This window comes from Myxocyprinus asiaticus, chromosome 21, assembly GCF_019703515.2.
Source record: "Myxocyprinus asiaticus isolate MX2 ecotype Aquarium Trade chromosome 21, UBuf_Myxa_2, whole genome shotgun sequence".
NCBI classification, from domain to species: domain Eukaryota; kingdom Metazoa; phylum Chordata; class Actinopteri; order Cypriniformes; family Catostomidae; genus Myxocyprinus; species Myxocyprinus asiaticus.
This window is the reverse complement of record NC_059364.1, coordinates 12560914-12575549: the sequence shown is the minus strand read 5'-3', so window position 1 is coordinate 12575549 and position 14636 is coordinate 12560914. Positions and strand designations below refer to the sequence as shown.

At 37.5% G+C, this 14636-nt stretch overlaps 1 protein-coding gene across 1 annotated transcript; it reads left to right on the top strand.

The window, feature by feature from the left end:
• The first annotated feature begins 5524 nt into the window (after nucleotides 1–5524).
• On the top strand, nucleotides 5525–13795 carry LOC127411672 (glia maturation factor beta-like). The gene is made up of 7 exons (XM_051647384.1): nucleotides 5525–5807; nucleotides 8352–8448; nucleotides 8562–8611; nucleotides 8791–8842; nucleotides 9001–9081; nucleotides 9227–9300; nucleotides 12355–13795. Exons 1-7 carry the CDS (start codon nucleotides 5805–5807, stop codon nucleotides 12424–12426), a joined length of 429 nt encoding a protein of 142 aa, XP_051503344.1. The 5' UTR covers nucleotides 5525–5804; the 3' UTR covers nucleotides 12427–13795.
• The last annotated feature ends 841 nt before the right edge of the window (nucleotides 13796–14636 follow it).

The window sequence follows — 14636 nt, the reverse complement described above, 5'->3', positions numbered from 1 at the left end:
TAGTGTGACGGGGTGGGCGTTTCCAACTCTTGGACGCCTAAAATAAATTAATCATAACAGAATGAATCACACACCTTCAACTGGTTTCTACACTTTTCCAGTTTTCTAAGTAGTAGCTGAATGTAGAACATTGGAAGTTCTCGGAACTCCAATCCCAAGCTTGTCAAGCATTTACTGTGCTCTTACGTTTTGTACTAATCCCAAGAACAATTATAAGAAGGAATCATATAAATAAATAAACAAATAAAAAGATAAAAATAAACATTTCTGGAATTTATTTGGCTTTTTGTGCCCAACATAATATGAAATTAGAATCATAATAAAATAAGAAAAAATATTATATCTGTCAAAGTCTGCCAAAAATGTATGTATATATATATATATATATATTCAGGGTTGGGAGGGTTACTTTTGAAATGTATTCCACTACAGATTACAGAATACATGCTGTAAAATATAATTTGAAAATTAGAAAATAAGAAAAAGTAATCTCTTCAGTAATCAAAATACCTTTTGAATGTAACTGTATTCTAATTACTAATGATTTAAATGGTAACTGTAGTGGAATACAGTTACTTATATTTTGTATTTTAAATACGTAATCCCGTTACATGTATTCTGTTACTCCCCCAACCCTGTATATATTAGTGTTGTCACGGTACCAAAATTTCAGTAGTCGATACCGATACCAGTGAAATTTCACGGTTCTCGATACCAAATTCGATACCACAGCAAAAATATACTATATGATAATGTGCTATTGAACACATTAGTTTAGTTGTTTTTAATAATTTAATAATTATTTTAATATGTTTTAAAGTTTAATTAAATATAATAATTAAAATGGTGTCTAATCAATTAATTATTAAAACTTTTAATAAGTGAAAATAGAAGGGGGCCTGGGTAGCTCAGCGAGTATTAATGCTGACTACCACTCCTGGAGTCGTGAGTTCGAATCCAGGGCATGCTGTGTGACTCCAGCCAGGTCTCCTAAGCAACCAAATTGGCCCAGTTGCTAGGGTGGAAGTCACGTTGGGTTAACCTCCTTGTGGTTGCTATAATGTGGTTCTCGCTCCCGATGCGGCACGTGGTGAGTTGTGCGTGGATGCCGTGAAGAACAGAGTGAAGCCTCCACACGCGCTATGTCTCCACGGTAACACGCTCAACAAGTCACGTGTTAAGATGTTTAGACTGACAGTCTCAGACGTGGAGGCAACTGGGATTCGTCCTCTGCCACCCGCATTGAGGTGAGTCACTACACCACCAGGAGGACGTAGAGCGCATAGGGAAATGGGCATTCCAAATTGGGGAGAAAAGGGGAGGGGAAAATAAATAAATAAATAAGTGAAAATAGAACTTTTTAAGATGTCATTGCATTTTATTTGCCAAACTTTTATTCATCAGCTGTCTTGCTTGTGATAAATCGATTATTTATTGTTATTATTAATATTACATTTTACTATACAGTTGTAATATAGTTTATTACATTTTTTATTTAATTTCTTCAATTTCAAGCATCTAGCTTTTATTTTAAATCCTGCTTTTATTATGACGTATGTGTTTTGCTGGAAGCTTCACTTTTTCAGATAAACACTTTGCAACACAGCCCAGTGATCACTGAAGACTTTTAAGCCATGTCTGAAATCTCATCTGTTTGCACTGTCCTTTGAGTCTGACAAATGAAATGTAGAAAACAGTTTTGGAGTGTTTGTATTTTGTATTTTAGACTACTGATGTTTGTGTATGTGGTAATTTTAAAACTTTATGTTTTAAATGTTATTACTGTGAAACACTTTGGTCAACTCTGTTGTTTTAAATGCGATATAAATAAAGTTGAGTTGAGATTAAAGCACAAATGCTGTGATTTAATTATATAAATATATACAGGTGCATCTCAATAAATTAGAACGTCGTGGAAAAGTTCATTTATTTCAGTAATTCAACTCAAATTATGAAACTCGTGTATTAAATAAATTCAATGCACACAGACTGAAATAGTTTAAGTCTTTGGTTCTTTTAATTGTGATGATTTTGTCTCACATTTAACAAAAACCCACCAATTCACTATCTCAAAAAATTAGAATACATCATAAGACCAATAAAAAAACCATTTTTAGTGAATTGTTGGCCTTCTGGAAAGTATGTTCATTTACGGTATATGTACTCAGTACTTGGTAGGGGCTCCTTTTGCTTTAAATACTGCCTCAGTTTGGCGTGGCATGGAGGTGATCAGTTTGTGGCACTGCTGAGGTGGTATGGAAGCCCAGGTTTCTTTGACAGTGGCCTTCAGCTCATCTGCATTTTTTGGTCTCTTGTTTCTCATTTTCCTCTTGACAATACCTCATAGATTCTCTATGGGGTTCAGGTCTGGTGAGTTTGCTGGCCAGTCAAGCACACCAACACCATGGTCATTTAACCAACTTTTGGTGCTTTTGGCAGTGTGGGCAGGTGCCAAATCCTGCTGGAAAATGAAATCAGCATCTTTAAAAAGCTGGTCAGCAGAAGGAAGCATGAAGTGCTCCAAAATTTCTTGGTAAACGGGTGCAGTGACTTTGGTTTTCAAAAAGCACAATAGACCAACACCAGCAGATGACATTGCACCCCAAATCATCACAGACTGTGGAAACTTAACACTGGACTTCAAGCAACTTGGGCTATGAGCTTCTCCACCCTTCCTCCAGACTCTAGGACCTTGGTTTCCAAAGGAAATACAAAACTTGCTCTCATCTGAAAAGAGGACTTTGGACCACTGGGCAACAGTCCAGTTTTTCTTCTCCTTAGCCCAGGTAAGACACCTCTGATGTTGTCTGTGGTTCAGGAGTGGCTTAACAAGAGGAATACGACAACTGTAGCCAAATTCCTTGACATGTCTGTGTGTGGTGGCTCTTGATGCCTTGACCCCAGCCTCAGTCCATTCCTTGTGAAGTTCACCCAAATTCTTGAATTGATTTTGCTTAATCCTCATAAGGCTGTGGTTCTCTCGGTTGGTTGTGCATCTTTTTCTTCCACACCTTTTCCTTCCACTCAACTTTCTGTTAACATGCTTGGATACAGCACTCTGTGAACAGCCAGCTTCTTCGGCAATGAATGTTTGTGGCTTACCCTCCTTGTGAAGGGTGTCAATGATTGTCTTCTGGACAACTGTCAGATCAGCAGTCTTCCCCATGATTGTGTAGCCTAGTGAACCAAACTGAGAGACCATTTTGAAGGCTCAGGAAACCTTTGCAGATGTTTTGAGTTGATTAGCTGATTGGCATGTCACCATATTCTAATTTTTTGAGATAGTGAATTGGTGGGTTTTTGTTAAATGTGAGCCAAAATCATCACAATTAAAAGAACCAAAGACTTAAACTACTTCAGTCTGTGTGCATTGAATTTATTTAATACACGAGTTTCATAATTTGAGTTGAATTACTGAAATAAATGAACTTTTCCATGACATTCTAATTTATTGAGATGCACCTGTAGATTACATGTGCTGCGTGGTTCACAGTGGATTAGTGCTCTGCTTTGTCATCTGTTCTGTGTATATCTATAACTGTCTGGTTTGGTTCAGCCACCAAATCAGACAGAAGGAAATTACAATGGACAGTCAGGACTGCTGAGAGGATTATTGATGCCCCACTGCCCACCCTCCAAGACCTGTTCGTCTCCAGAGTGAGGAAACGTGCAGGTAGGATCACTATGGACCCCACACACCCTGCCAAATCCCTCTTTGAACTGCTGCCCTCTGGCCGGCGCTACTGAGCAATGAGCGCCACGACATCCAGGCACAAGAACAGTTTTTACCCTCAGGCCATTTACCACATGAACAATTAAACTGCCTCAGGACTCACCCATAGTGCAATAATGTAAATACATATCTCATGTACATACAGTTGAAGTCAGAAGTTTACATACACCTTAGCCAAATACTTTAAACTCAGTTTTTCACAATTCCTGACATTTAATCGTAGAAAACATTCCATGTCTTAGGTCAGTTAGGATCACTACTTTATTTTAAGAATGTGATTAAGAATAATAGTAGAGAGAATGATTTATTTCAACTTTTATTTCTTTCATCACATTCCCAGTGGGTCAGAAGTTTACATACACTTTGTTAGTATTTGGTAGCATTGCCTTTAAATTGTTTAACTTGGGTCAAACGTGTTGAGTAGCCTTCCACAAGCTTCTCACAATAAGTTGTTGGAATTTTTGCCCATTCCTCCAGACAGAACTGGTGTAACTGAGTCAGGTTTGTAGGCCTCCTTGCTCGCACACACTTTTTCAGTTCTGCCCACAAATTTTCTATCGGACTGAGGTCAGGGCTTTGTGATGTTCACTCCAATACCTTGACTTTGTTGTCCTTAAGCCACAACTTTGGAGGTATGTTTGAGGTCATTGTCCATTTGGAAGACCCATTTGTGACTGAGCTTTAACTTCCTGGTTGATGTATTGAGAGTTTGCTTCAATGTATCCTTCCTCATGATGACATCTATTTTGTGAAGTGCACCAGTCCCTCCTGCAGCAAAGCACCCCCACAACATGTTGCTGCCACCCCCGTGCATCACGTTTGGGATGGTGTTCTTCGGCTTGCAATCCTCATCCTTTTTCCTCCAAACATAACGATGGTCATTATGGCCAAACAGTTCATCAGACCAGAGGACATTTCTCCAAAAAGTAAGATCTTTGGCCCCATGTGCACTTGCAAACTGTAGTCTGTCTTTTTTTTATGACAGTTTTGGAGCAGCAGCTTCTTCCTTGCTGAGCAGTCTTTCAGTTTATTTTGATGTAGGATGCGTTTTACTGTGGATATAGATACTTGTCCACCTGTTTCCTCCAGCATCTTCACAAGGTCCTTTGCTGTTGTTCTGGGATTGATTTGAACTTTTAGAACCAAACTACGTTCATCTGTAGTAGACAGAATACATCTCCTTCCTGAGCAGTATGTTGGCTGCATGGTCCCGTGGTGTTTATACTTGTGTACTATTGTTTGTACAGATGAACGTGGTACCTTCAGGCATTTGGAAATTGCACCCAAGGATGAACCAGACTTGTGGAGGTCCACAATTTTTTTTTCTGAGGTCTTGGCTGATTTCTTTTGATTTTGCCAATGATGTCAAGCAAAGAGGCACTGAGTTTGAAGGTAGGCCTTAAAATACATCCACAGGTACACCTCCAATTGACTCCAATTAGCAGCTAATTGCCTTAAGGCTTGACATCAAACATTTAGCATTTTAACGTTTGCAGAATGGCTCCATTCACTTCCATTGTAAGTGCCTCACTGTAACCCAGATTTGTTTTAAAGAAAATGAGAGACGAGTCGAGATTCTTTTTTTGTTTGTGGTTATTAAAAACACTATGCCACAAATGATTTCAATTGAGCTTAATTTGTTTTAAACCCTGAATATCCCTTTTAAGGCATTCAGTTGAAAAACATTTGGGTTCAATTCAATGTACATAGCCTACTTGTTAAGTGTCAATCTTCTTTTCTTTTCTTTTTTTGAACGACTATCAATTAAAAAAATATCTAATTTCCCCGTAGAGGTAGATAAAGAAGGCTGCATCCGATAGTTCTTTCCATGAGCATCAGTCTGAGTTACCCATCTCTCCCATTCGCTGCGTTCATCATTATGCCTGAATGCTGTTCTGGGAACAGACAGAGCTCGTCCTTCTGTGGGTAAAACCAACTGATCCTGGAACAGCCCGTCATGCAAATCCTGGCGCGTTCCAGCGCTCTGATTGGTCAAACGCGCGTCACGAGACGCAGCACAGTTGAACTCCTGCACTGCTGATCTCGTGCTGCTGTCTGTGCTCCGGAGAAAATGGTGAGTCGAAAAACTGGCTTGTATACAGCATTGTAATGGCAATGATGTCTGGAGGTTGTATAATAATACTGAGGCATCTCTAAACAACGCCGCCCGCCTCAAGGGTCTGTGATATGTGTTTGTGTTGGAGGGGTTGTTTTTAGTCTGAGCCCTGTTGCAGTTCCACCCAGTGCTTTGTGATGAGCTGCATGTCAGTGCGTGAAGTCAGACCATCTCCTGTATTACACCGACTTCATAAAGTTCACTAAAATACAGGGCCGTTTGGCGTTGCATTTACCCTGAAAGTCTGTTTGGCTTTTTCATGACACAGAATTAGATTACATAATTGTGATATGATGGAATTCCAGCGGCTCCGTGGGAATTCTAATTTCCTGTTGCTGACACGGACGTGCCCACCCACACTTTAGTTTTTCGAGAAAATGCTGTAAAATCTTACACGGTGTGGCTCATTTGCTTTGAATGACACCTCAAACCACTGAAAATGTAATTAAATAATAGCAGAAAATATATTAAATCACAGCAAACAATGGAAAGAAAAATAAGATAGATTCTTTGCATTCCAACAGAACGTCAAAACACGTGTGCCCGCGCCGTCTGCCACATCAACATTAAAAACCCTGATGTTTGTCATGATAATGACATCAGTGTGTGACGTCTGTTTATAATCTGATGACCCAAGCATGAGTTTTGACTTCTTTAGTAAACTCATGATCCTTGTGAGAGGTGACCCCAACCATCTGGGTATTTGTTGTGATTTTCTATATCAGTGGCGTAGCCAAGAGTGGGCCTAGGGCTTACCTAAATTAGACACAGGCCCACCCAGAATTTTACAGATTATTCTTTGACTTCAAATAATAAATATATATAAAATAGTTTAAAAATGCATAAATTCTGATTTCTGAAAGTGTGAGAACGGATTGAATGTGGCACCATTCTGTTATTAAGGAAAATCTGGTTAAAAATTTTTTGGGCCCATTTGTTTTTATTGAGGCCCACCCAAAAGTCATTTCCTGGCTACGCCCTTGGTGTCAGAGTGGACAAATGCTTTTTATTTTGTATTATTAACTAACTGTTGGAAAAGTACAAATTGAGATAACGGCTGCATCTAAGCTATTACGAATCCAAGTTTCTTTTACTTTGAGTACTATAAGTATTACGCTTCACAGACTATATCTTGAATATATCTACCATGGATATATTGTAGTTTCGGTCACTCACAGTTGTTGTTCAGTCAGTTGTTACTATAGAAAGTTTAAAAGACACATCATAACTCCTGACCCTAACCTTTAAAGGGATAGTTCATCCAGAAATGAAAATTCTCTCATCATTTACTCATTTTCATGCCATCCCAGATGTGACTTTTTTTCTTCTGCTGAACACAAAGATTTTTTTTAAATATCTCAGCTCTGTAGGTCCATACAATGCAAGTGAATGGTGACCAAAACTTTGAAGCTCCAAAAAGCACATAAATGCAGCATAAAAGTGATATATATGACTCCAGTGGTTTAAATCCATGTCTTCAGAAGCTTTATGATAAGTGTGGGTCAGTGTTTAAGTCCTTTAATAAATCTCCACTTTCTCTTTCACTTCCACATTCTTCTGTTGTTTTTGGTGATTCACATTCTTCATGCATATCGCCACCAACTGGGCAGGGAGGAGAATTTATAATAAAAAAGGACCTAAATATTGATCTGTTTCTCACTCACACCTATCATTTCAGAAGATATGATGAAGACATGGGTTTAACCACTGGAGTCATATGGATTACTTTTATGCTGCCTTTATGTGCTCTTTGGACCTTCGAATGTCTGGTCACCATTCACTTACATTGTATGGACCTACAGAGCTGAGAAATTCTTCTAAAAATCTTTGTGTTCAGCAGAAGAAAGAATGTCATATACATCTGGGATGGCATGAGGGTGAGTAAATGAGAGAATTTTCATTTTTGGGTGAACTATCCCTTTAACATATTTTTAAATGGATGAATTGAAGTGCGCTGTATACATGGAAACTCCTTCAATTCGGTTTAAAAAGCACCCAGGATGGGCTGCATCCCGAGTTAAAGATAGTTTTGATTTGTTTAAATTTTTAGTCACTACATAATTCCAATAGAGTTGTTCCGCCGTGACGTCAATTTGTTGGCGAACCCGGAAGTCTAATTCGCCATGGGTTTTAAAATGGGTTTTATGAGTAAAATAAGGTCTGTGGTAAACATTACTTGATGATACGTGGTCGTTTTGTTCTACAACATAAATTAAACACAGTCATACCTAAACAATTAATTTTAAAGCCGCAGTGTTTTTTTTTTTTGTATGCAATTCGATACGGCTTCAAAATACAAGTTTGAGGTATGAAAGTGTATAAAACCCAAGGCGAATTCTCTTCTGGAATTTTGGACTACAACCTGAACAGCACTATACTACCAATTGTGTTACTGTTATTCTACTCTTAATCTCTGGGAAATAGTAAGCCTAATAATAAAGAATGAGTAGGTGTTTCCAAACTTTTGACTGAATTTGTGTGTGTGTGTGTGTGTATATATAGAGTGAGTCTTTAGTTGTGTGTGAGGTGGATGAAGATCTGGTGAAAAAGTTGAGGGATTTCCGCTTCAGGAAGGAAACCAACAATGCTGCCATCATCAGTGAGTTGAACTGCCAATTAAACACTTACACACTCAAACACTTCCATACTATCACACTCTCTTTAAAACTGAGAGGGTTAGGTGCTGATCACTCTGTTCTCCTCTGGTCACAGTGAAGATTGATAAAGACAAACAGCTGGTGATTCTGGAGGAAGAGCATGAGGTAAATTTACACACTTCCTGTGATAGATTATACATATAAGCACTTTCATTAAATGAATACATGTGTGTGGTGTTTAATCAGAGACTTGAGTTAGAGAACAGGCTTATATACAGCTTTCCAGTGTATTTTATGATTTTACAGCTCAGTGGTGTAAAGCGGCATTTGATTTCTCCCTGTAGGATATTTCCCCTGAAGACCTGAAGAATGAGCTACCCGAAAGACAGCCCAGATATCCTTCACTAACAAAACTTACTCTGTGCTATACCACAATTTAAACTTTAGGAATAGAATGTACTATTGTACATTCAACATTGAATGATTATGGGATACTGTGTTCTTTTGTGTTGTGTTGAAGTTCACTTCCAAGGATTCCTTAACATGTGACACATTTGTAGTCTACAGCTATAAATACCAGCACGATGATGGGAGAGTGTCTTACCCCCTGTGTTTTATCTTCTCCAGTCCTGTTGGTAAAAGAAAATACACAAATTCAGTAATCCTAGACCGCTTTTATCCGTTTAAAAATCAAAAACTCTGCATGCATGCACGCACAAACACACATTAATAAGAAGCAATGCTGTTCAAGTCTCTAAAATGAAACTTTTTATTTCCCAGGATGCAAACCTGAGCAACAGATGATGTATGCTGGCAGCAAAAACAAACTTGTGCAGACGGTTGAGCTGACCAAGGTGAGCTCCAACACACACACACACACGTGCTTACACACAGCGATGTTGAATTTGGGATGGTCATTAGTTAAGGGATGCTCTGTATCTTATGTGGCTGTGTTATGTTTATCTCTACTAAGTGTTAAAGGGATAGTTCACTCAAACATTTAAATTCTCTCATCATTTACTCACCCTTATGCCATCCCAGATGTATATGACTTGACTTTCTGACTTCTGATTTCTTTTTAGAAGAAATATTTCAGCTATGTAGGTCCTCACAATGCAAGTGAATGGGTACCAAAATTTTGAAGCTCTGAAAAGCACATAAAGGCATCATAAAAGTAATCCATAAGACTGGGCTGTGCTGCGGTGCTCAGGACATATAAGAGCTGTTTGCTCACGGGAACCCAGGTTTGAGTCTGACCTGGAAAATAGACTGAACCAACTCCCCCCTCTCTCTCTCTCAACCCTACTTTCCTGTCATACTCTACTGTCCTATTAAAAAAAAAAAAAAAACTCCACTGATTAAATCTATATCTTCAGAAGCGATACAGTAGGTGTGGGTGAAAAAAAAAAAAGTACTTAAATAAAGCTTAACATTAATTTATGTATTTATTCAGGTCATAGAAAAGGTGATAGTAAATAAAGAGTTCACAGCATCATAGTGAGTGTGTTATGAGAAGTTCTGCTCAGTCCATGTAAGAATATATACACTACTGGTCAGAAGTTTTGAAACACTTGACCGAAATGTTTCTCGTGATCTTAAAAATCTTTTGATCTGAAGGCGTATGCTTAAATGTTTGAAATTAGTTTTGTAGACAAAAATATATTTGTGCCACCATATTAATTTATTTCATTACAAAACTAAAATTTAATTTAAAAAAAAGTTTTTGAAATTGATGACTTGGAGCAAATAATAAAGAAAAGAAGCCAATAAGTGCCCAACATAGATGGGAACTACTTCAATACTGTTTAAAAAGCATCCCAGGGTGATGCCTCAAGAAGTTGGTTTAGAAAATGTCAAGAGTACATGTCTGCAAATTCTAGGTAAAGGGTGACTACTTTGAAGATGCTAAAATATAACACAGTTTTAATTTATTTTGGATTTTGTTTAGTCACAACATAATTCCCATAGTTCCATTTGTTATTCTATAGTTTTGATGATTTTACTGTTATTCTAAAATGTGAAAAAATTATAATAAAGAATGAGTAAGTGTTTCAAAACTTTTGATCGATAGTGTGTGTGTGTGTATTTATACAGTTGTGCTCAAAAGTTTGCATACCCTGGCAGAAATTGTGAAATTTTGGCATTGATTTTGAAAATATGACTGATCATGCAAATAAAACTGTCTTTTATTTAAGGATAGTGATCATATGAAGCCATTTATTATCACAGAGTTGTTTGGCTCCTTTTAAAATTATAATGATAACAGAAATCACCCAAATGGCCCTGATCAAAAGTTTACATAACCTTGAATGTTTGGCCTTGTTACAGACACACAAGGTGACGCACACAGGTTTAAATGGCAATTAAAGGTTAATTTCCCACACCTGTGGCTTTTTAAATTGCAATTAGTGTCTGTGTATAAATAGTCAATGAGTTTTTTTTAGCTCTCACGTGGATGCACTGAGCAGGCTAGATACTGAGCCATGGGGAGCAGAAAAGAACTGTTAAAAGATCTGCGTAACAAGGTAATGGAACTTTATAAAAATGAAAAGATATAAAAAGATATCCAAAGTCTTGAAAATGCCGGTCAGTACTGTTCAATCACTTATTAAGAAGTGGAAAATTCGGGGATCTCTTGATACCAAGCCAATGTCAGGTAGACCAAGAAAGATTTCAGCCACAACTGCCAGAAGAATTGTTCGGGATACAAAGAAAAACCCACAGGTAACCTCAGGAGAAATACAGGCTGTGTGTATGTATGTGTGTCTGTACTTATGTGTATAATTTTTTTTAATTTATTATCTATGTCTTGCTGCTGTTAATGTATTGTTGTACACTGGAAGCTCCTGTCACCAAGACAAATTCCTTGTATGTGTAAGCATACTTGGCAATAAAGCTAATTCCGATTCTGAAAGCTGCGCATGGGACGCTCTTGGACTTTCTAGCACGACAATGACCCTAAGCACAAGGCCAAGTTGAGCCAGTGGTTACAGCAGAAAAAGATGAAGGTTCTGGAGTGGCCATCACAGTCTCCTGACCTTAATATCATCGAGCCACTCTGGGGAGATCTCAAACGTGTGGTTCATGCAAGACGACCAAAGACTTTGCGTGACTTGGAGGCATTTTGCCAAGACGAATGGGCAGCTATACCACCTGCAAGAATTTGGGGCCTCATAGACAACTACTACAAAAGACTGCACGCTGTCATTGATGCTAAAAGGGGCAATACACAGTATTAAGAACTAAGGGTATGCAGACTTTTGAACAGGGGTCATTTCATTATTTTCTTTGTTGCCATGTTTTGTTTTATGATTGTGCCATTCTGTTATAACCTACAGTTGAATATGAATCCCATAAGAAATAAAAGAAATGTTTTGTCTGCTCATTCATGTTTTCTTTAAATATGGTACATATATTACCAATTCTCCAAGGGTATGCACATGTTTGAGCACAAGTGTGTGTGTGTGTGTGTGTGTGTGTGTATATATATATATTTTTTTAAATAACATTACTTAGTTTCGCATTAAATAAAGGGGGGGGGCTGAAGGAGAAATACTAGTAGTAGTTCCACGTGAGAATATTATCCATTCCGTTTATGCGACTATTTAGCCAAAAACCACACCATTCACGACAATCTCCTATTCATTCCTATACGAAGTTCTGCAAAGGTTGTCAAAGTGAGCAATGGTAACCAAGGGGGGCAGGGCTTAGTGAGTGGTCAGTTCCCGGTGGAATAAATCATGTCCCACCCTAAATTTTTCTGGTTGAATATCCTGTTTTACTCTGAAATATGTCAGATTACAGAAGTAATATGGCATTGCAAAAAGTTTCATATTGACATTAACATAATTATATTTGTGTTTTTGATAAATCAGCTTTAAAAATATGTCTGCTTTGTTTTCTTTCAGGTGTTTGAGATCAGAAACACTGAAGATCTGACTGAGGAATGGCTCAGAGAGAAACTGGGCTTCTTCCGCTAAGAATGGTCCAAACAAGCTAATGCAGATGTTTAAAAAGTAACCGAGATGGGACCATCACCTCCAAAAGGAGAGAATACCATAGTCCATCAGATTATGTCTGTTTGTGTATGTTTGAATGCCTCTGCCCAAATGCTAAACCTGCCTGTGCCAGAAATTTGAGGTGCAAAGGAAAAGAAAATTTGAATGCAATTTCAAAACTACTATTAACTATTCCTTGGATTTTTAGAACCATTCCAATCTCATCCCTGAGCAGTAAAATATTTAGAACCCTGCACAGGTGGCCAGTTCCTACTGTCTCGAGTTGGCTGTTATGCTTCTGATTTTAGGACATCTCAAGCTAGCATTTATGATAGTTGACATAAGAGATTGAAACATTTTTAAATGCTATAATCTATAATAATGTTTATGCCAGTTTTGATGTAAAATCATGTGAAGTCCTGCTTTTACAATTGCCAAGCATTTTCTGTGTTTTTTTTTTGTTTTGTTTTTTTATACGCATTGAGTTGTCACTGGGAGGTAAAGGGGTTGGGAGTTCACTGATATTTTTGGAAGATAGTGTTTGGTGATGGTTTCCAGCCTTTTGTCTTGAGTGTCATAAAATCATTCTAGTTTGCCTTTTCAAATCTGTGCTTGCGGCTAGATGAAAAATTTGCTAAAGTTCTAGAATCTTTCTCCTTTGGTTAATTGGATGAGGGTTCTGGGTTCTCCTTTTTCCTGATTCACTGTCTTTGGATGTCTTAGCCAGAGACCAGAGAACTCCACTGTCCCACCTCTCTGGAATGTGTAGGTTTAGTTGTACAGCTTTTCAAAGTCCAATTAAAAGCTGGAATGAAGCTACTTTCACTATATACTTGAGTCCTTGCAAGTATTGCTATTTCCATATTTCTGTTAAAACAATCTTTCTATTGGCTAAATTTGAACACTATAAATTGCTTAAATGTTTACAGCTTCAAAGTGTAATATGAAACTATGAACAGTTTGGGAAGTGATGTTGTGGTTTTTATAAGTAATACCTCTGCAGATCTCACATTTTTCAGAATCTGTGAGTTCTAAAGTGGGTCAGGCTCACTTGTGCATCGTCTGTAGAACCTGTAACACCTGTGATTAGTGCTGTTTCCTATTAAACACTGATTTCTCACTTTGGTGGTTTATAAGATGTGGACATCACATGATATGCCCCATACAGTAGTGAACTGTGTATGTGTTTAACATCAGTTTTTCTCCACTATGAGCTGTTCTAATTTTTTAATGACTGAATTAGATGCTTTTGTTTGCCCTGAATGTTTATAACTCAAGTTCTCATTATGTCTCAAATATGTCTGCTGTTCATTTTGAATAATTAAATGGAAAGATTTTTTTCCTTTTAAAATTTGTCCATGTGCTTTACTGGAGTGTTCTTGGATAATATTCATAACCTTATTTTAATGTAATCATTAGTCAAGTTTTTTAAGATGTATGTACTTTCAGCTGTCTTGGTTACTGCCACTTACACTTTTATATGTCTCAGTTGGCTTGGGGGGGAAAGCAACTACTAAGAATGTAAGTGTAAATCCATTGGAGACAAACATAAAAGCTGAGTTTGTTGAGCAATGTTAAAACAATGGCAAAAAGATTTAGAAAGCTCCACCCTCAATATTTGCATTCATGCAGTTTAGATTTTGCCTAGCTGGCCTTAAATAATCCATGCCTGAATCAAACATGCATCACCTTACTACAATATGACTAAAAACTTCATCTTGCCTCAGGAAGTGTAAAATCCCATGTTTTTGTTTGTTTGCAGTTAACTGGCTCCACATTTTCCTCCTGTGATTGAACATTTCTCTGTGATTTTGCTCCATTCCTCAAACTAACTTTTATTATATAATAAAAAAGTTTATAATAAAAGAATACATGACTGCAGTGGTCTGCAAGACACCTGAAGCTCTTTAACGAAGATCAAATAAACTCAGCAAAAAAAGAAACGTCCTTTTTCAGGACACTGTATTTTAAAGATAATCTTGTAAAAATCCAAATAACTTTACAGATCTTTATTGTAAAGGGTTTAAACAATGTTTTCCATGCTTGTTCAATGAACCATAAACAAGTAATGAACATGCACCTGTGGAACGGTCGATAAGACACTAACAGCTTACAGACGATAGGCAATTAAGGTCACAGTTATAAAAACTTAGGACACTAAAGAGACCTTTATACTGACTCTGAAAACACCA